Below are 23,995 nucleotides of genomic sequence, written 5' to 3' on the forward strand. Positions count from 1 at the left end.
TTCTTCAAAAACCATCAATAAACTTCTATTTCAGTCCTCATCTGCACCCCACACATGGCACTGATGTGCCAATAGGTCCCTCGACCTCTCATGTATGGGATCAATATTAAAAAAAAAAAAAAATTACATGATTATCATCACTTGGTGCTACTTCCCTACTTATTGGAAGAATTCTGAGATGTCTTGAAAAGTAGTATGTTTGATCTCTAAAGCAGAGTTTATAGATTAATATATGGGCATTAACTTACCTATGATAATAAAAAGTGCTAAGATTTTCAACTTTTCATAGTTGAGGTTGTCACAAAAAAAAAAAAAAAAAAAAAAAAAAAAAAAAAGAACTAACTGTGACATCAACCATTTTGGTCTTAGTTACATCAGTCTTAATTATTCTAAACACTCAACCATTCGTTAAGTTCTTCCATTTTATGTTGAATTAATATACTATGTAGTAACAGCTATAGAACAACAGACACGTCCAACATCTGGGGAAAAAGAATCTACATAGTATCAGATATTTCATGTATATTTGGCGTTTCACATGGCAAGACTTAGTTAACCATTGTAGTTATTTTATTTTGTTTGTTAGTTTATTTATTTTATTCTATTGTTTATTTATTTATTATTATTTTTTTTTTTTTTTTGCTGATTTAATTAATGTATATTTAAGCTGTTTTTTTCCTAGCTAGATGCAGATCCAAGAATATCTAGAGATGCTGTTTGTGCAAATGATTATGAAGTAGTCCACCTTCTAGTCACATATTATCAAATGGTAAACAAAAACAAAAAAAAAAATATATATATATATATATTAATGTATGCAGTGTTATGTATGTATATCTGTCTATCTATCTATACACACACACACACACATATACATGGGTCAACAATATGCTCACCCACTCACCTGTGGTGAGTAGCTGCACTCTGAACAAAAGAGAATGTTTTTATATCACAAAATATAATTTCTTAAGATAAATCTTTTAACTATAAAAAACACAGATGCAGCATTTCTGATCAGTTTATGGAACTCCTACTGACTTATTGAGATATTAAAAAAATGGGGCTTTGGGCGAGTACATTTTATGCTTGGTGAGTAGGATTTTGTATGATTTGTCAGGCCCTGTATATGTGTGTGTGCATGTGTATATGGAGTACATAAATTAATGGAAAATATATAAAATGTATTACTCTGTTTACATAACATATTATAATCATGTAATTGACTTGAAAGTTTCCCGAGTTATTCTAGAACAGTTTGGATTTTTTTATGGTAATCCCATATATGAAAAGTTGTTTAACCTCCCTATCTGCCAATGTGGATGAAATAGTGACACCGAATTGCACTTCTTATCCATGTTATTCAATGGGCTTAGAGCTTCGTATCCAGATTTATTTCAACGTCTATAGACGTTGTGGCCAGTTGGGAGGTTAACTTGTAGTGCATTAGTATCATAGATGAGCAGAAAGTTGAGGAGAAAAAAAAAAAAAAAAACTTGTTCACCTTGAATTTAAAGCCCTTCAGATCGCACTCTTTAGGAATACATTTTTTTAATATGAATCTCACCCATGAAAAGCTGTACATCATACAGTATCATGGGCCAGCTAAGAGTTGGATAATCTGGAAACCTTGCTCTATAGCCAAACATAGTACCTTTTCAAACTGCTTCAAGTCTTCATTAGATCATTGCTTGGACTTAGATCAGTCATTGAAATTTGTATACCACTTGTCTCCATAAACAGCATTGCCCACTATAGGATTCAAACTGTAGCCTGTTGGAGAGCAGATGCTATCCACACCAGCTAGTTTAATGAAGATGGGAGAAGGAATGAATGAAGTAGAAATTTGCTCATGAGTTTAGAGTTGAACTGTAGAGGAGTTGAACAGATGTTGTGTGTGTGTGTTTTCACAGATTTAAAGGAGAGTGAGAGAATTATTGATGCTAAGTCAGAAGAATAATGACCATGGAAATATTTATAGAAAATGCAAGCAGTAGAAACTGAATGTCTATGTGAAAGAGAATGGAGTGAATTGGTAAGAAATGGGTTATTAATACTGATTGCTCTTTTCTATACCAAGTCAAGGATTTTTATGGACTTAAAAACATCTTTCCAAATATAAAAGTAGTATTCAGTGGTTAGACTGTGTGTTTTGTGTAGAATAATTAATAATTGTCCCAAGGTTAGAGTTAGCCCAAAAAAGAAAAATCTTTTATTACCTGGAACCTTGCTTCTGAGACTTGTGTGGATAGGTAAAATGTTAAAGATTTAAGTCCAATATAAATTCCTCAAAATTAATCTGTTATCTGCCAAGATTCAAATTAATTTGGAGGAAAATTGTTGATCAGAAGTTAGTATTACATGAAAAGTTACACCATTACTATCATAATTATCCTGTACTTGAGGGTACATATCAGAAATTTGATGATGATGATAAATTCCACATGGAAACTGTGGAATTTATCAGTGACTGGCAAGTGACAAGCAAATTAAAAGTAACATATAACATTTGAAATAGACTAACAGTGGTGTTAGTCTTGTGATTTATGTTATATTAGACTGGCTAGCAAATGTCATGACAACTGTGTCCAAGATCTGTTGCACCAGCTTTTTGATAGCCAAACCTGATGTTGTAACTTTGTTTCTGGTCACATTGATACAGATTTTTTTAAACATTTCTGATAACATTTTGAATGTTCTAAACTTACTTGTTCACTTGTTATGTGGGACAAACAAGCCGATCAGGAGATGCAGGTCAGAACATATCAAGAATGTGGAGGAAAACAAGGTATGATCCTGTATCAGATTTGGTCATCTTTCATCAAAAATCTGGCACATCTTGGACTCTCTTCTTATCACATTGCTAGCCATTGTAATACAGCATGAATCATGCACCCTCACCATTGTTAGTCTGTTTCAAATATTCTGTGTTACTGTTATCATTAATTTGATTTTTCTTAATTGTAATGTTTTTATTTTGCTCTCTTGGTGAAGCATACTATAACATACAGTTAAAAAAAAATTCTCAACAAACATTTCCTCCATGGGGAATTTATATTTCACTCAAACATTTGACTTATCTTAAATTGACAACACCCATTGTGGTGTTCTCATGCATTGCTTGTAACTAATGGATATCTAATCCTACTGAAGAATGATCCAGAAATCAGAGTTTAGGTATGTTTGATTGATTGGTGTGTGTGTGTATAGTTTGTCAAACAAAAAACAAAGGAATATATGTACTATCATTAGCAAAACTGTTAGTTGGATTTGCATTCAACTGTAGAAGGTTGATGATATATAGAAGATAGAGTAGGTGGTGAAAGAGTGTGAAGTCTTGTGGAACTCAATCGATGGTGAGTTAGCCGATCTCATACGGAGGTAGCAGGGTTTTTTCTCCCGGAAACTCGGGTTTTTCATCCCGCATACATACAAATCGGCCCTTCAGAACACACGCAATTTACAGACAAAAATTACTAGTTGTGGTGGTGTTGGAGGTAGGCGGTAGATGGCGTTGATTCGTAGTAGAGGTAAGGTGTAGAGACAGTTGAAGATGTCCTCCCGCGATGAGTCTTCGGACTCCTTGGAGGTATCAGGAATAATAATAATAAACTCAAGTGTTAGTAGCAGTTTGAGGATAAATACCTATCCATTATAGCACATAGTGTTCAACTGAAAAGAAAGCTGGAAGTCAAGTTGCAAAAATCAGAAGACAGAATACATGATTGGAAATTACTTAATCTATCTTTTTGCCAAACACAATAAAATACCTTAGAGATATTGAAAGCAACTACTTGAGATTCTCCACACTTTGATGATGATGATCAGCCTGTTTTCTACCCATTACAGAGTGAAGGCCTCTCCTATTGTGGGTGGGTTGGATCTGCTACTGCCATGGTGACTCAGTCCATATTGGGAGAGCGTATTTATACTTGGATGAATGAATGTATGAAAGTGGAAGACAATCACAAACATCCATGCCTAAGCAGGATTTGAACCTGCGGCCTCTTGGCTGGAGAGTGGATACGCTAACCGCGTGGCCAACCAGGCCAGCTCTCCACATTTTATTGTTGCATTTGTCCTGACATAAGCAAGGTCATCACCCATTGTCAGGAAATCTGTGCTAATAATTGTGATCTTTTATTAGTAAAGTTTTCTAGTAACATGCATATTGATTGTTAATGATTTTCTCCATTACTTTAAGAAGATTTGAAGAGAAATTGACACAGAAATTGATGGGTGATTTTTGTCCTTCTTAGGAATGGGCTGAATATAGGCTAATTTCCAAGTTGCAGTATATGTACCAGTGGAATAGAAAATGATAAAAAAGGACACATAACAGATATGTGAACAGTCTTCTGTTCACAGATATGTGAACAGGAGACTGTAGAAGAATCAGAGGAATGTCATCAAAACCAGAAGATTTTTGCCATCTAGTTTGAACAACAGTCTTCTGATCTCTTTCTGTCAAAAAATCAAAGGGGACATAGATTTTTGCATGTTTGGAATGGTAGGAGTTTATTTATCATGATATCACATCCCCTCCTCCACAGTGCAGTAGTCATTCGGAATAAAAAGTCCAGAATGGCTATTGCATTAGGAGAGTGATAGAGACAGTAAATGAATTTTATAGAATAAGACAAACAGGTATTTAGTCAAAGAAGATCAAGTAGAGGAGATTCTGTTAGACACTTTCTGAGCTTGTATATCACAGTGAACATGTGCACAAATGCCACTTTTGAGATAAAAAAAGAGGGAAAACATGAGTAATTAGCAAAACTTAGAAGAAGTTGGAGCTTTAAGTTTCTATTAAAAAAGGTAGATGGCATATCAGAGATGGTGGTGAGCATTGTTTATGTTATCGAACAAAGAACACATGCATGTTGTATGTGAGAGAGATATATGAATCTGAAAGTTTTGAGAGATTTGCCTTTTCCTGCACGTATTTGTGTTTGCTTAACTTTTCATGTTTTTTTTTATGGTTAGTTGAAATTGCAAGAAATATAGAATATACAGTAATGGATTCCTGCAGAATTGTTCCCGATCAATATACCCACAGCTAATAAATGGCAATATACCTGCAGAAATGTAGCCGATTCCCCTACAAAATTTGGCCATGTCAGTGTATCCTTTCCACACACACAGTCCTTCCAACAGTAGCAACAAGATTATTTGCTAGCTGACCTGGAATCTTCCTAAAGCATTACCATTAGTGTTAGAATAGAATTCAGTCTCATGGTTGAAATTTTTTTTTTTTTTTTTACATATAGCTGAATTAATTTGTACATTAATAATATAGGAAAGGATCTAAGAGGAACTGTTCAGTTGTTTGCTGCTGATGAAAAAATTTGGTAGAGCAATAGTTAATACAGATGATGTTAAAATTTTGCAAGATGATTTGGATAGACTGGCAGTCTTGGAAAAGAAGAATGGATATCATTTTAAAGTGGCAAAGTGTATGGTTATGCAATTTGGGATGAAAAAATTACCAGCTCTGTACCACATTGATGGAACTGTACTCCATGAAATTGATGAAACCAGAGATTTGGGAGTTTTAGTAGATAGGGGATTAAAGTTTAGAGAGCACATAGCAAAAGTGGCTAAAGCAACTTATCGGATTATTTGGTTACTGAAGAATACTTTGACAAGCAGAGACAAGTGGGTTATTATTTCTCTTGAGCACATCCTGATAAGACCCCATCTTGACTACTGCACACAGATCTGGTCACATGGGTTTCTTGGCAGTAAGGAAGAGGTGGAAAGGATCTAGAGGCAAGTAACCAAAATGGTAGCAGGTCTATGGAATGAACCTTATGAAAACAGTTTGACAGGTGGAGAAGGGATGATATGATATGATTGAGATATACTAATTACTGAATGATTTTTACAAGATTAATACAGAGGAAATTTTTCAGAACAGAGGTGGCAGGAGAACTAGGGGTCATCCTTGGAAACTGAGTGTGTTAGAACTAGATTTTTTTGCTGGGAGAGGATTAATGAATGAATGGAATAGGTTGCTGGAGTCTGTTGTGGGTGCCATGACTGAATGAGTTCGATACAAAGTATAATAGATACTGTGCAAAAGTTGGAAAGTGCTTGGCATGATGTTTAGCGCCTCCCTCGATGAGGCTAATTAGGAGTGGCCTGTAAAAATAATAATATTGTTGAGGATGAAAGTCAAAGGTAGGGGAGACAGTTGGCAAAAACATTGTGTCTTTACTTCAGTTGGACTTTGGGTTTTGAGGCAAATGACTTGGTTGGAGACTGATTCTGAATTAAGAGTCAATTTCAAAGAATTCTGTGCTGTGATGAGCTCATTGGTATGTTTTTTGCTTTGTTTGTAGAGCTGGTTTGCCTCAGTTAAATAATTGTATGAGGAAGCTTATTTAACTCAGAAATATTGGTGGTAGGTAGGAGGAGGTGTTGAATAGGATGTCATAACAAAGTTTATTAAGCATTCTTTTTTTTTTATCTAACTTATAAGATAGTGCCTTGTGCATATGTTTACTTAGTTTGGATACCAGGTCTTATCTAGTACTATAAGTAGATCAGCTGATTGGATGGAATGGGACTCCAGATTTGTGGAATTTAGTCCAATATAGCTTAAGTTTGTGTTTGGTGGGGGGGGGGGGGTAAAATAATCTACCCATAGTTTGTAACAGTGTAACCAGTACATTTCAATTTTTTTTTTTTATGGAAATTGTTGGGCTTTATTTATTGACTTGCAGGCTAAGTTTTTTTTTTCTTCTTCCTCAACTTAACCATCTCTTACGATGGCTGGTCTCCTGATTAGGGGTCACGAGGAATTAATGCAGCCAGCACATCTCTCCTCTGCTGCATCTCATAAGGGTAAGCATTTCTGGCTGTAGATTTGTGTGTTCATGGGACTTGTTCACCTATTCTGTAAGACAAAAAACCTGAGTTTCTTGGAGAAAAAGTCCTGTACCTTTGTATGAGACCAGCTAATTCACCACTTGATTAAAAAAAGACCTGATAAAGGTTCCTCACATCATAGACTGGATTCAAACTTTGGTCTTCCAACCAAAGGGCTCATCCGTACCAGCTGAGGTATGGAAGCTCAGGCTAAGTTTACCTTTTAATATTCTGTAATTTTATTGCTGTAGTCAGTATTTAAGATTTAAGATGTATTTAGCATTTATTCTCCATATGAACATTAACTTTTATGTTTTAATGAAACTTCAAGTTGTTTATGAAGCTAATTTTTCCCTTTAGGAAAAATTTGCTTTCCCCTTTCTATCAAACAGAATACTTCTTGTGGCATTCTGTTTGAATGAACATTATTATTATTATAACTGTGTCCCCATGGGGTCAGAAGACTCATCGTGGGAGACCCTACATTGACACTAGGGGCGAATATTCAGGGTGTGCTAGGTGTGTGGTGCACATCCATGGAATAGTAATACTACCGATATTATATTTTTGCATTTATTCTCATTAAAGACTTCCCTAATGGTTTCCTAGCTTCGCGTGATGCCTAAAATTAAAACAATGTACTAATGCTTCATGAAGGGGACACTTTTCGACATGTAAACATTGCATTACATTTGCATTAATAGTATGGGTGTGAATATGGACACCTTTGAACATGGCGCAGCAGGTCAAATTCTTAGTGTTCCAGTGGTTTTAAACTGCCCAAAAGGTGAGGCAGAGTGAATGCTGAGACAATAGCACATAAAAATCAGTGGCTGTGATGATTGTGTCAACCAATTCAATTGAATGTTGTAATTTTTCACGAGTAGCTGTTTTTGTTTTCTGAGTTTCATCTGTTTTACTTGCGTGAATTGTGAACTGGCATGTTTAGGACACTGATACAGACAAGTAATTTTGTAGAAATAATTTATAACCTTTTTTGTCCACATTTACAAAGAGAAACAATGTTAGCGATCTACCAAATGTCCCATTTTCTGCCAGACCTTTTGCAGATTGTATGATTGATTATAGTCGAAGGAGGTTGGAACTTGTGCATTAATAAGTGAGTAAAGTGAGTTATTTCAGCCTTTCTTTGGCTCATTCCAAAAAATAATAATTTCCCAAGTGATGCATTATATGCTGTATTTAAACATCACATCTCACACGAAGTGTAAAACCCTTTGTGCTTCTCACATAAATGGTGTGCATGTGAAGCATAGTTATTGCTCGTTTGACCTTTATGCTTTCCATAGTAAAATTTTATTAATTGATAAATTAAAATATACAAAGATATTCTAAAATTAATTACATTGGATCAATTAAGATAAATGCTGATGTGCTATCCACTCTTAAAACTTTCATACATCAATAACAATGCAATCATATGGTCAAATTGACGTGAATTTTGTAGTACAGGCATAAACCACACGATAGCACATCCAACTTAAATAGGCATGCAGTGCCACTGATTGACACACTATTATTTACACAATACCTGTTATACTTCTCCTTAAACTCATTCACAGATGAAGTACTCACAACCACCTCTTGGCAACTCATTCCACACATTCACCACTCTCCATACATTACCTCACATTCACACCCCATCATTATTTGCCATAATGCTGGAATAGGGGATTACTGAAGGGGGAAAGTGTAACAGTGCCTTAACTTCCCTTCAACTCAGAGTTAATAATAAAAAGAAATTGCTGCAAGGAGCATATTAGTCACATTTAGCATCAAGCCCTTGGTTTTATTTCTTAGGTCATTATCATTTATCTTCGTTGAATATGACTCTCAAGTGCCTAGATTAGTTTGTGTATATTTGATTGTTTCACATTCCTCCTCTCATGCAGTTTTTGTCCCCCTCCCCTCCATCTTTGTTTGGTCAGATATTTAATCATGCAACTGCACATTTTATTTTTACTTGCTTTATGCATTTCTGTATAGACTTCTTTAGAGATATTAGAAATTAAATAATACTATTATTTTTATAGGAACCAAGAAGATCTTTAAGATTGTCAATGTTACAAGTGTTTATGGCATTATGTGAATTAGATTTGGATGTAATTAGCCATTTACTCACTTCTATTTTGCCAATGGAGCTGGCCAGAGACATGCAGAGTTCCAGTGATGGTATGTTATTATAATAATTTAATAGAATAAAAAAGTGATACAAGCTTATGGGCTCTTGTAGGGTGCTTAAATGTATCTGTCACTCAATCAGTCATTGACAGAAGATAATTTAATCATATAATCAATTCTCACTTAACAAACTACTGAAATTCCCAACCAAAAGCCTTACAGTATCAGCATGAACTCACCTATTAAAACACAATTGAAAAATCCCAACCATGGCATCATTGCCATTCTAAAAGAAATTCCCTATAGCAAACTATCCTTTTGCAGTTCATGAGTTTGTGATGGTCGGAATCAAGTGAATTAGTCACATTGTACTTGTTTCTGAAGTTATCTCATAACTTCAGAATATCCACATAATCACTTCCACATACTGTTTACAGTGTGTGGAAGTGATATTATGTGATATTATGGATGGACTTCAGATGATCTTGAAAATGGCTTTCTGACTCCACTATGATATAGCTGATATCAAGCATTTATAGCAGCAGAAATGAAGTATAGTAATTCACTCATTAACTTTGAACTTCAGTAGGATATGTGTACTAATCACATAGCTTCAGCCTTGTGTCTAAAAGAAGAAATATGCTTTAAGCCTCAAGATCACATACAGAAAGGAGTAATTTCAAATAAATCCAGAAAACACTGGTTTCTCAAAAAAATGAATGATTTGCTCATCATTACCTGATAAGAGCATGTTCCAGTTTCCAGACAGTTAATAGTCCATATGTGGACTATTGTGCCTCTGCATCATTCCCAGAAGCCTTTGTGTTTCTTCACAATTTTGGTTATGTGTCCCCTAAATTTTAGATCCTTATCCACTATCACCCCCAGATCTCTTATTTCCTCCACCTCCAACAATATATCCTCACCAAGCATAAATTCTGCATCCCATCTTTGTTTTCCAAATTTTAAAACCTTATATTTTGCACCATTGAACTCACATCCCCATTTCCGTGCCCAATCACTCAATTTATTCAAGTCTTCTTGTAAGGCCAAAACATCTTCACTACTCTTCATGGCTCGTCCCAACTTTGCATCATCTGCAAACAACTGAATATCTCCATCCAAATCTTCACCAATATCATTAATATACAAGTTAAACAGTAATGGCCCTAAAACAGATCCCTGAGGCACTCTGATTTTACTGATTTTACTTATGATTTATCTCCACAAAGTCTTCCCATGACTGTTTTTCAGGAAATGCTTACAGAGGAGACCACTGCCCAAAGCTCATGCCAGAAGTCCATTAGAATTACTCAATAGAGCTCCACTCCAATACTACATCAGTATCAGAGTGGAGATACAACTGAACCAAAAAGTCAAGCAAAAGCAGTTGGAGGGGAATAGTCTTAACTTTGATATTAGTCTTAACAAGTCATATATTTATAAGCTTCTACTTATGAATGTATGATATCACTAATATCTGTGGAAGTAAACTGCAAGTTAATTTGTCAGTATAGCATTCCATAATTTTCTGTTATAGAAGGCTAAAAAATGAACTGTCCTCTAAGGACAGTTCATTTCTTTGTCTCTCTCTCTCAGAGTTGATAGAGAATTTGGTATCTCACTTGATGCTGCTGTCCCTTAACACACACACACACACACACACACACACACTAAGAACTATGGTAGGACCATAGGAATTAGAAATTATATTCTTGTTTTTATTCTCTATCTAAGTGTGAGCAAACAAATTCTTGCACATGAAGAATTTTCATGACTAGGCTTTTTATATATATATAGACATCTCATTCACTTAACTTCATCCGTTTGTTCTAGACCTTTACTTCAAATCTCATTAGTGGGAGTTATACCCATGAAGGTACTAAGAACTAAATCAATTGCAGAAGTCATATATTCAAGTCAAGAGAGGCAATTATGAACAGTTAGTCTGCATAACAGCCTAAGGACAGGATTGGCATAGCTGATGTGAAAAATCAGCTTCCTAATTGGACAGAGATCTAATGTCCATCGTTATGTTTCTATTGAGTAAGGGAGCTGACTTGTTTACACCAGCTGTTATTACTCACCTTTCTCCTTTCTGCCTATGCAGGCTAGCTATGCATCACTTGTGCCACTTTCCTCTTTGTAACCAGAGTGACCAATTATAAAGTTTGCTGCCTGCTGAAGTTTTCTGGTTATTTTTGAGTTTAATGGTACAGGCTGCACATATTTAGCTCACTATGAAGATTTCAGAGATATAATTTTAATTTATGTAACATTTTGAAATTAGTATTAGTATTCTAAGCATCCATGCAGTTTGAAGACTTGTTGTGGAAGGTTGAGTACTCCCAGACCACATAACTATCATACTTGCCTTGAAGACATTCACCATCCCTCATTTACCACTTGCAAAAATTTCCATTTCACTTCCCCACTTACATGGTCCTTGTATACTTTCCAGATGGCCTCTCATTATCTATGCAATGATTCCCCTGTATCCATCTGATAGGCTCTTCTCACCAACTTATACAACTAAATCATGATGTCACCTCTTTGTAATCTGTAGTGTGTGCGTGCGTGCCTTGAAGACTATTCAAACTGTTAAGTCATCATTCTTGTTGAGACTAGGATGATGAATTATCATCTCACAGGCTTTTTTGAAATTTGAAAATATACTAAATATTCTGTTTCAGAAATGGGTGATAGCAAAACCAGATGTAAATTGATTATCAAATCCTGCTGAAATTATATCCTGAAATTTCAAACACTTAAGTTAAAACAAGGCACTGTATAAGTTAACATATTATATAATGATATGTCTTTATTGATCGAAATCACGTTGAAGGTCCTTGTTTCTTATATGTTTATTTCCATCAAATTTAAATGGATAATCTAAGAATAGTAATCTTCCAATTCATACATCTGTCATCATCTCATTTAATTCAGTATCCCTTTAAAAAAATCAATATCTCAATCTTTTTGTCTTTCACTAATAGCCTTTCCAGTTATACTACAAATGTTTCTTATCTCTCTCTCTCAAACAGTTTGATCACAACTTGACACAGATTTCTTCTCCTACAGTCATTTTTCTGTTTCATATTCTTTCCATTGCATAAGCAGAGTATCACCTGATGTTTTACTAAATATATAGTTGTAAATATTGATGTAAATCACTTAAGAATGATAAAAGTTCACTATTACACTTTTTCAGATGTTGCAAAGCTCAAGTACTCTTCCTGTGTACTTACTGTGATATTTTGTACTGGGCAGAAACCACCTAATGGAATTTATGGTAATTACAATTTATATTGTTAGTTACTATTTTTCTTTAATTAAAAGTAAATGTCTTATGACATAATCTTTATAATTTTTGTATAATAGGAACCAACAAATTGCAAATACTAAAAATCTCCATAATTAAATTTATTAGAGTAATATTTTTTCATTCTTACATAAATGTGGTTCTGTCTCATTAAGTATAACTCTGTGTATGTATCACAACCATTTTTTGCTGCTGTTGCTTCATTCTTAAATGACTTCATAAAGAAGTTAGGAAGAGAGAGTGGTGAATCCAGACTCTATTAAATGTTTCAGTAATACCAGATTTACTCCAGATAAAATTAGAATACATCTTAAATAGTAATGTATTAATGGATACATTCCTCCAAAAATAAAAGATGATTACCAGAAAATTGTATATTATTATTAAGAGAGACCTCCAGGGAGTCAGGGACACAGCGAGGGAGGCCACATATTATACGCACCAGATATTATAACTAGTTCTTGAATTCATTCACACTGCTTTCACACATGGACCATCCAATGTCCGATCATGCACCACTCTATGAGAGAAAAATTTAGATCTCACCCCCTTCTTAGCAGTATTCATTCTCAGCTTCCAAGGTGTCCTCTTGTCCTTTCTCCGCACTCTGTAAAATAAAAAAATTCCATCAGTTGAAATCCCCCCCCCCAATGGTATCTCCACCTTGTCGTGGGGGGGGGCCTTGCACATTCCAATGATCTTGTGAGCTATACTGGCAGTAGCATTGCTACTGCTAGTATAGCTCCCAACAGGACCTCTCAAGCTGGACAGGTCACAGGTTAGGGATCAGACGAAGAGCGTCACCCTGGTCCTCCAGGTTTGGGGTTGAGCATGGGGGGGGGGATGACAACACTATCTTGTAAAAATCAACTAGTTGTGAAACATATACCAAGTAATCTTCACTGGATGGACTTAAATGGATATCAACCCAGGCCTTGGAATAATGGTTTACAAATAGGTTCATGGAATGTTCATGGACACTTGTACAGAGTTGGATCATTTCAAGAAATCATACATGAACTAAATATATATAAAATGGATATAGCAGAAATACAAGAGGCACGATGGACAGGAGAAGAAAATTTGAAGAAAGAGAACCTTTTGCTACTTTATTGTGGAAATAAAGTAAATAAACTGTGATAAACGTGAATTTGGAACAGGTTTCACATTAGGGGAAAAAATGTGGTCATCACTGATCAAATAACCTTTATTAATGCACGCGCACCTACAGAAGCTGCAGAAAAGTTGATAAAAGATGAATTCTATGAAAAACTGGAATTAATCCTAGAAAAAATTCCCCAGTAGGATGTAATCATTTTATTAGGTGATTCAATGCAAAAATTGGAAAAAAATAAATTTATTAAAAAAAAAAAAAAAAAAAAATATTGGAAACCAAAGCCTTCATGAAGAGACATATTAATGAAGAAAGATTAATTAATTTAGCACATCCAGAAATTTAAAAATAAGGAGCACTATGTTTATGAGGAAGAATATACATAAACACACATGAAAATCTCCTGATAGTCATACATTCAATCAAATAGACCATATCATAATCAGTAAAAGACATAGGAATTGCATTCCAGAATATCTGGAGCTTTGGATGAGCTAAGTGTGATATTGACCATTTTCTAATTAGTGCCATACTTAAGATTAAAATAAACAGTGAATATTTTTCAGCACATGCAAATCATCTGAGATACAATATTAACAAATTAGATATAACAGAAGAGAGAAGAAAATGTGAGTGTGAATTAAAACAGAAATTGAAAAATATACAACTGGAGGAGAATGAAAATATTGAAAACATCTGGAATCATATCAAGAATAGCATAAAAGTAGCAACAGAAATCTCAATTGGAATTCAAAGTAAATGCCATATAAAAAATAGTTCAATGAAGAATGTGAATGGGCAGTAAAGGAAAAGAAATAAGATAGAAACACTAGGCTTAATAACCCAGCTGATATTCATTCCACTCTGAAATATAGAGAGCAGCAAGGATACCAGTAAAATAAGACAACAGAAAATAATTTTTTTTTTTTTGTGAACAGATTGAAGAAATCCAGAAATACTTTACAGTAAATAATCCCAGAAAATTTTTCCATAAAACTAAAAACCAAAAACAAGACTCACATATGAAAACAACAATAATCAACAATAGCAGTGGACAAATACTAGCCACTAGAGATGAAATAGCAAACAGGTAGAGAGAGTACTTTACCAAACTCCTAAATTGTGATGAACCTACTCTGTCTTTCAAACAGAATACTTATCATACTTGTTACCCAAAAATAATTAACCCTCTCTATAGCTGATAGCGGAAGTTTATTTTCCACTTGGTTAGACTATAATAAATTTAGTTTAATCCTTTACCCAAGTATATGCAAACAAAGTTTGCGCCTGAAGTATCATCAGGACTGAGGCAACTCGTAGTAAAGGTTGACCAAGCTCTCATCACTTCTTGTCTCAGTATCTCCCATAATGCAAAGCACATCTCCTTGCGAACATGTACATCTCCTTGCAGACATTCAGTCCTGAAGATACTTTAGGTGCAAACTTTGTTTGCATACACTTGGATAAAGGATTAAACTAAATTTATTATAGTCTAACCAAGTGGAAAATAAACTTCCAACATCTTTCTCTAAATCAGAATAAATTAATAATAAGGTGGTACACCTTTTGGCAACTCATATAAATAAATATGACCTCTCCATTGCTTCTGCCTTAGTATCACCACTTCCAGGTCTGGCTCCCACTGATGAAACCTCAATAAAGGTTGAAACCAGTTTGGGTAGTGGGCCCTTCCCTTAATGCATAGCATTATACATGTCTGCAAGGAGATGTGCTTTGCATTATGGGAGATACTGAGACAAGGAATGATGAGAGCTTGGTTCACCTTTACTACGAGTTGCCTCAGTCCTGAGGATACTTCAGGCACAAACTTTGTTTGCATACACCTGGGTAAAGGATTAAACTAAATTTATTAAAAACCTCTATAGCTGAAGTTGCTAAAAAATAACACGGTACCAGATACTGATGGAATAGTAGCTGAATTCATTAAATAAAGGGGTAATGAATTAACCACTCATATACATAAGCTAGTAAATTTAATATGGGAAAAAGAAGAGATACTTGCAGAATGGAAAGAATCGCTAATCATTCCAGTTTATAAAAAGGGAAACAAATATGAATGTGAAAATTACTGGGGAATATCACTACTGTCAGCAGGCTACAAAATTTTATCTAATATTATACTAAAAAGAATCTTACATTATGTTGAAGAAAATATTGGTGAATATTTTGACAACAGTTAACTAAATATTTACACTTATACAGATACTAGAGAAAAAATTGGGAATACAATCTGCTTGTCTATATTTTATTCATAGACTTTAGAATAGCATATCATAGTATTCACAGAGAAGGACTTTGGGGAATATTAGATGAACTAGGAATACATAATAAGATAATACATTTAATAAAAATTTGCAGCACTGACAGCTGAAGCATGGTATTAGCTAATGGAATTTCATCTGAACCTTTTGATACTATGACAGGATTTAAACAAGGAGATGCCCTTTCGCCCATCCTTTTTATTTAATTTAGTCTTAGAAAAATGCTTTCGAGAATTTGTAAAAGGTAACATGAACAGAACAGTGATATTAGGATATGCAGATGATATGTGCATTGTTGGAGAAAATGCTGAAGACATTAGAACAACATTTAGAAAACTCAAAACTGCTGCTGAAAACTAGGATTGCAAATCAACCAGATTAAACTGAATATTTAAATGTATGCAGAAAACACAATCAAGAGGAAAATGATCATTTTACCATTGATAACTTGAAATTTAAAAGTGCTGCCTTCTTCAAATATCACAGAATATTAATTACTCAAGATAATAAAATTAGTACAGAAATAAAAGCTAAAATACATGCCTCCAATAGATCCTTTCATTCACTACATCATTTATTATCTTCCAAAATTCTATCAAGCAGAGTTAAAATAGAAATATACAAGACAATCATTAGACTTAGATCTATTATTTTGTATAGAGCAGAAATCTGGAGCATAACAGACCAAGATGCAAAAGCGTTGCAGATCTTTGAAAATAAAATCCTCAGAAAAGTCTCTGGACCTGTAAGAGATAACAGGTGAATGGAGAAGACATAATCAAGAACTATATGAACTCCATAGATCCCCACTTCTATTTGATGAGATTTGAGCAATCAGATTGAGATGGCTTGGACATGTGGAAAGAATGGGTAAGGAGAGAATGGCTAAACAAGCATTTAAGATGAAGAATGATGGAAAGCAACCCAGAGGTAGATCACTGATGCATTGGGAGAATAATATCCAAAAAAAGACTTAGATGAGATGAGAATCCAGAACTGGAATGAAAATGTCCAAGACAGAAAGGAATAGAAGAAGTTGGTGCATGCAGCTAGGAACTTTAGATGTTCTAGCTAAAGAAGAAGAAGAAGATCAATTGAAATCCTGTGTGACCCTTTCAGAAGTTTGTAAGTGTTAATCATATCACCACTCTTTCTCTTGTGTGCTAGTGTCTGCAATCTACAAATTCTCAATCTGTCTTCATAATGTAGTGAATGATAAGATCTACTGGATCATAGCATCAGAGGGGGGGGGGGGGTCCTCTGTTGAGAATGACTATTTTACCACCAGTGGGTCTCTGTTAAGAATATGACTATTTTACCACCAGTTGGTGACAGTGATCATGCTGTGCTTTCTTGGGAAGTATCTAATTGTATTGGTGCTCTGATTAGAACAGGTTACATGTTGAACTACAAACCTGAAAATTATGATTAACTTAGGAGAATACTTTCTTTGGGCCTATGACGTCAGTTATTGAATGGGAAAAATGTCAGAAATGCATGGAAATCTTTGAAAAAGTGCTTAAATGAGTTAGCATCTGAATGTATCTCTAGTGTTTGAATAATAAATAGGTTGGGAGTGAAATGAATGTGCAACCTTATTAACAAGAGATCCACAAGAAGAAGATGATGTGGAAAGAATATTGTGAGAATAAGAGTGAGAGGAGTTATGAAATATATAAGCTCAGGCCAGAAAAGTAATGAGTATTGTGCAGAAAGCTAAATTGAAATATTTAGTCATTAGCCTGCATGACCAAGAAATTGGTCATGCAGGCTAATGACGATCTAAAATAATTTTATAGTTATGCCGCAAGCAAAAGAAAGAAAGAATGAATGTGAAAGAATAACTTTATTGAATTCAGGTACTCTAGTGTTGGAAGCAAATGGGATTGTTCAATTAACGAGTGCTCACTTTGCTAAGATATATCAACCAGGTATGTAACATGGTGCACGGTGCTACTGCTACATTGGATGAAGAGTTAGAGTTTCATGAAAATGTGGTTGAAGAGCTGTTGCATAACCTGGATAAGAATTTGTCTATAGGGACAGATGGAATATCAGCCTGTTTGCTAAAGGAATGTTCAGCTGAATTGCCTAGGCCTTGCACATGTTTGTATAACTTGAGTCTCAGCTCAGGAATGATAACACAGGAATGAAAGGAATGTATGATAGTTCCATTGTACAAGGGTGGTGCAAAAATTGATGTGTTTAACCACTGACCTATCATGACTATTAAATTCTTTAAGGAATTTACAATGTATACTGGAATATTAATTAAAAGAAACTTTAATAAATACCTCCTATATTTCAGCAATGTCACGTTGCCATCTTCATGGGAACATACAACTATGACACATGCACGCAGGCACTACAAAAAAGCAAATGAAGCAGAAGAGAGAAAACTACTATTGTTCCTACAGTCCTAAAGGTGTCCCCTATCAAGCTATATTGGGTTGTCTTGGCTGTTGGGCTGAAGTTCTCAAGATGCATGCTTCCCAAATTTGGGTCAGTCTCATGCACCCAAATTTGTTGAGGTTTGGAAAGTTTTTTAGAGCTGAGGCTGATTCCATGATCGATCTTTCATATTTAAATTTGCTGTGGTGTATTAATGTGGCTTTCTTCCAATGTTTTCTGTGGCAGGTATCCAGAGCATGGTCTGCAAGCCCAGAGTGGCTGTATTGGTGAAACCGGATATAGTCTTTGTGTTCTGAAATCCTGACATTTGCTCTCCTGCCTGTTTAGCCAAAGTAGGACAGTTTACAGCTGCAAGGGACCTGGTATACCCCAGGTAGGTCTAGGGGAAGTGGCTGATCTTTGGTGGAGTAGATAAGGAATGCCAATTTCTTATATGGTTTGTAACAAGAAGTCAGGTCATGTTTTTTTAAGATTTTGGTTAACTTTTCAGAGGTGCTCCGGATATAGGGAATGGTGACGGATTTAGTGTAATCTTATGAAGGGGGAGGGGGGGTTGTGGTTAACTGGTTTTAATATTTTTTGGATTTTTGGGGGTTGTAGCCATTGGCTAAGAAAGTGTTAATGATGTGGTTTAGTTCAGTGGTTAGGGCATTGTCATCTGGACAGATTAATTTTGCCCTGTTATATAGTGTTTTTATAACCCCATATTGTTGTGTGTGTGTGGGGGGGGGGGGATTGTTGGTGAATGTATCTGCCTATATGGGTAGGTTTTCTGTAAACAGAGAAAGCCAAGGATCCATCAGGCTGGCGAATGATTAAAGTGTCTAGGAAAGGCACTTGTTGGGGTATTGGTTATTTAAGTGTGTTAAGGAGTGGAGTGTATCTGAGCCATGTGGCCAAATAGCGAACACATCAATGTAGCAAAGCCAAACAGTGGGTTTTTGTGGGGCTGAGTTTAAGGTTTTCTCTTCAAAAGTCTCCATAAAGAAGTTGGCCAGGGGTGGGGAGAGTGGTGAACCCATGGCTGTCCCCTCTGTCTGTTTGTAGAATTTTCCTTGCGAAACAAAATAACCTGAGTTTATTGTGAACTGAAATAGGGCTGAGATATCAGGAGGAAATTTGGCTTGAATGAGCTCAAAGGTTTCCTTGAGTGGGACATTTGTGAATAGAGAGGAGATGTCAAAACTGACCATTATGTCAGTATGTTGGAGTGAGAGGTTTTTCTATACTGGCTTTGAAGTGAGCTGAGTTTTTTATGTGTGATGGTGTATTGCCAGTATAGTGTGTGAGCGCTTTGGCTAAATGTTTGGCTAATTTATATGTGGGGGAATCAATGCCATCTGCTATGGGATGTAATGGCACATTTTGTTTATGTATTTTTGGAAGTCCATATATTCAGGGGGGGGGCGGTCTAGAGTTAAAAGGTTTTAGTTTGTTGGTAACTTCCACAAGCCAAGAAGTAACCTTCTTAAGGAGCCTTTGGAGTGTTCTAATTTGGGAGCTGGTGGGATTATACTCAATAGGGAGGTAGGTAGCCTGATCTAACAATAAAGTATTAAGCTTGCCTGTGTAGTCGGTTTGGTTGAGAACCACAGTGGATTTCCCTTACCCACTTTGGTGATTACTATTGCATCTGATATTGCATCGTTTAAGTATTTTTTAAATGCTTCCCATGTGCTGTCGATATTCTTCCCATTCAGCAGCTGATACCATTGTGCTGAACTCAATATACTCCTCAGTTGGCCATAATTTCCTGCTTTTATAGTTCAGCATGTAACCTTTCCTGAATGGAACATTCATGAACTTAGCCACTTCCCAAGTGTATACCAAATGATCATTGTCACGAACCAGAAGCAGAATAGTTCCATCTTTAACTGAAACACCCTCTGACACTATAATCAAATCTAAACTATAATCAATTTTTTTCGGAATCTGTACAGAAAGACTTAAGTCAGTTTTATGTCATTACAACATTTATTTATTCATTCAAAAAGAGAAAAAATAATTTGTGCTTATTATTATTATTACCATTATTATTAATGTTTTTTATTATATGTTTAGATATGTCGGATAGGAAAACTAAATGTCTAAATGAAGTTTAAATGATATATTAGCTGATAATTCCAGAAACATGAAAACAAAACATACAGTTCAGTGTTTATTCAATCAGATTGCTTCTTTCAAATTCATTTGCTCAATTATTATATGGAATGATATTCTGTCAAAAATTGATGTCGTAAGCAAAATGTTGTAGTCTCCTGAATCTAATATAAATGAATCTCTTAATGTTTTGGGTGAGCTCGTTAAATTTTCAAGGGCAGCTAGATGCGATGAAGCATTTAATACTTATATTAAAGACGCAGACGTTTTAGCTAAAGAAGTAAACGTAGTATCCGAATTTCCAGTTGTAAGAAACAGAACTAAAGTTCACCACTTAGATTATGAAAGTCCAGATGAACTTGATGAAGAAATAAAAAATTTAAAAGAATTTTTCAGAATACTCTTTATCTAGTAATTGTTGATACTGCATTAAATTCCGTTAAGGAAAGATTTGAAATTCTGAATGAATATAATAATGTATTTAAATTTCTTTGTGAATTCAGAGAAATAACCAAAGAAAAAAATTAAAAAATCTTGCGTTGATTTAGATGTTTCCCTTCAAATTAATAAAAATTGTAAATATATTAAAGATATTGAGGCGTTTGAGATCTTCAGTGAGCTGATAACGTACAGAACTTTTAGCGGTGACATTACAGAAACTGACCCATTAAAAAATTTGACATACATTGCAAAAAATAACTTGATGTCATATTTTCCAAATCTATTTATAGCTTTGAGAATTTTCCTCACACTACCCGTTAGTGTAGCATCAGGTGAAAGGAGCTTTTCGAAACTCAAACTTATAAAAACATATTTAAGAGTATCAATAACCCAAGACAGATTTAGTGATTTAGGATTGCTAGAAATAGAAAAGGGTTTGTCTGAAAAATTAGAATTATCAAATATTATTGATGATTTGGGAAGTTTCAAATATCTGTTTGGGAAGTTGTACATTTTGCATGTTTGATATAATTTATACATTCATTGTACTTTTTTTCTATTTTTATAAAATTAAAATAAATAGCCTACATTATTACATTATAATATATAAAATATTTTAAGAATTTTCCTTTGTCATAATAACGTACTAATAGTAATATTCTGGGTTATGCTGTAAATTTATTCGCGATCTGCATTGTTAGGGTAAGGCTACACTAGTTTTTTTTTCGAACATGTACATCAGTGAATAGAACATATGCACAAGAATGGTGATGTTCTATACAAATTTTTTCCGTCAACGTGGCTATCACCATTCTTGCATATGTTCTAGTCACTGCTATACATGTTCGAAAAAAAACACTAGCGTAGCCTTACCCTCAAGGGTGGCCAATTATCTCTAGCACACACAGGCATCTAACAGTCTAAAACCAGCACTGGACATGGATATTTGTGATTATCTGTGAAAATATGAGTGCTAATCGGCAGTAGATGGCATTTGTGTGGTTGCAGTCAGTTGGTGATTGAATCTTGAAGACAGAGTTCTAGACCAGGTGCCTTCCCTCGATGAGTACTTGGACTACCTGGAGGTGTCAAATAATAATAATAATAATATTTCGATTATGCGAGGGTGGTCTAAAACATTCTCGGCCTCAACCATACATGGCAACACTATCACCACGATTTTTTTCCTAAGTTGGTACATCTGTCATAAGCATCAATGCGAAATTGCAAGTTATTCTATCAAGTAGTTTGTTTTATACAGCTGTCTGAAGAAAAAATGTTGTCTGTATCCCTTGAAATGGATGAAATGGATTAGCATGTGGTTATAAAATTCTTTGTAAAAGAAGGTTTAACGGCAAAAGAAATTCATTCGAAGTTCATAAAAGTTTTAGGCACTCTTCTCCTTCGTTTTCGACAATTAAGAAATGGGCTGCTGAGTTTAAATGTGGCCATACCAGCCTTGAAGGTGATCCAGGTGAAGGACGTCCAAAAAGTGTAACAACACCAGAAATCATTGATCAAGTGCATGATATGGTGTTAAATCTGGAATGAACACTTAAATTGTCTTTGAGTATTTCATTCAGGATTTAATTGAAGTGCAAAGAAATCTCCTAAAAAGAATTACTTGTAAATAGATAATAATATAAATCTTTGTATACATAGTAATAATAGTCCATTCATGTAATTTTTCTAAGTAAATATTTTGTATATGGTCCTTAAATAACTGACAAGAATTAAGGTAATGTAGAGGTGACATTGTAAGAACAAGGTTAGAGTTTAGAGTAAGCTATTGTAATCTTGATTATAAACATGACCGCAGGCAGTTGCTATATGAACCCAAGGCACATGTAAGCTGCCCATGCAGAAACACAATGAGAGGAAAGGTGTAGTGTGCAAGGAGAATTAGGTGGCATCTACAAATCAGTGACGTATTAAAGAGAACAGACACGGAGCATATAAAAGTCATAGCGATGCGAGTTCGCAGTCTTTTTACCTTTTTCATTCCTGGTGTTTTCTTCCCCCTGCGGTTTTCTGTGTGGTGGGTCATAGCTTCTAGGCGATGGAGAGGAGCGGGAGTTGTTCAGCGGCAGTAATATGGTCAAAATAGCAGACTTGTCTGAGCATAGTCATCCATGCAACGGGACAAACAGCATACACCGAAACTTCGTATAGTTCCAGCCGTACCCCTCTGCCAGACAGATTCTTGAACATAAGGTAAAGAAGTGATCCATGATTGTAATCACCAAGAAGTCAAGGCAAGGAACAACAGCTCGATGAATTGGGTGATGACCTGAAAAAAACCTACAAGAAGACACGATGAAAAGTATTTCCTAATGAATTCGTCTGGTTGGTAACATAAAGCTTTATTTCTTATTGTATTGTGTAATTCTTAGGCCAGAGTGAACTACAGTGTAAAATTTCCTGTGGATCGGACTTGTTAAAACAGATTTTAGGACTTCAGTACCTATTCCTCTAACAAGGATCTTTGTAGTTATGAAAGTGTAGAGTTACAAGAATTGTCATTAGTTTAAGGTTAATTTGAATTCGATGTGTTGTATGTGCATTAATTGAGGAAGAAGTAAGACATTCATCTACATATTTGTGTTAAGTAATCGGGTTTAGGAGACAGTTTGGATTTGTTGATATTACCTAATGAGAGATACCTATTGTGAACTAGATCTTATTTGTTAATTTGTGCATAATTAATTTTAGGGACCTTCATTTAGCTTAGTTTTGATTAACATGTATTGTATTTTAGAATGAATAAATTTCTTTGTTTCTTAACCCAAAATACCTGTATGATCTTCCTAGCCAATGCACCACCTACTAAAAATATCGAACCCGTATAAGAAAAAACGCAGAAAACAGTTACGACTGCTGTTTAGAAATAATTAAGGGCTTGTTTAATGTTGATATTTATTGGAATCGTAATAATCTGTAGGTCAAATCCCTGACAGGAAGTTCTCTCTTGTATAGGAATCAAGATGGCGCAGCTAAACAAATAAATTTTCTTGATTCCGAAAAGGACTTGATTGCATCATTTATAGATCAGGGAGAATTCTCCTTGTTTGAAGACTTTGCACACGATTTGAGATTGTAGGAGAGGCCATGAAAGATTACAACAGATGTGCAGTGGACAAGGGATATAGTTGAGGGTTAAACAAGACAAGAATTATCATTGGAAGGAGTTTTTTAAGGAAGTTAATAATATGAGAAATATAGTATATTACATATATGTATATAAATATTAATATCAACAAAACAAATAAGGAAACTACAGTGGTATTGGATGACCGGCAAGTCATAGGCATT

The 23,995-nt window shown here is 34.9% G+C and overlaps 1 protein-coding gene across 1 annotated transcript in view; it reads left to right on the plus strand.

The window, feature by feature from the left end:
* LOC150110475 (NCK-interacting protein with SH3 domain) overlaps nt 1–23,995 on the plus strand; it is a 243,092-nt gene that overhangs the window by 182,507 nt on the left and 36,590 nt on the right. The window contains exons 6-8 of the mRNA XM_090394047.1: nt 683–769; nt 8,925–9,063; nt 12,224–12,304. Coding sequence (XP_090250173.1) covers nt 683–769; nt 8,925–9,063; nt 12,224–12,304 — 307 coding nt within the window. The remainder of the gene's footprint in view (nt 1–682; nt 770–8,924; nt 9,064–12,223; nt 12,305–23,995) is intronic.

The sequence above is a fragment of the Typopeltis vanoorti genome, chromosome 1 (assembly GCF_054136105.1).
Source record: "Typopeltis vanoorti isolate ZY-2024b chromosome 1, IOZ_Tvanoo_1.0, whole genome shotgun sequence".
In the NCBI taxonomy this organism is placed as follows: domain Eukaryota; kingdom Metazoa; phylum Arthropoda; class Arachnida; order Uropygi; family Thelyphonidae; genus Typopeltis; species Typopeltis vanoorti.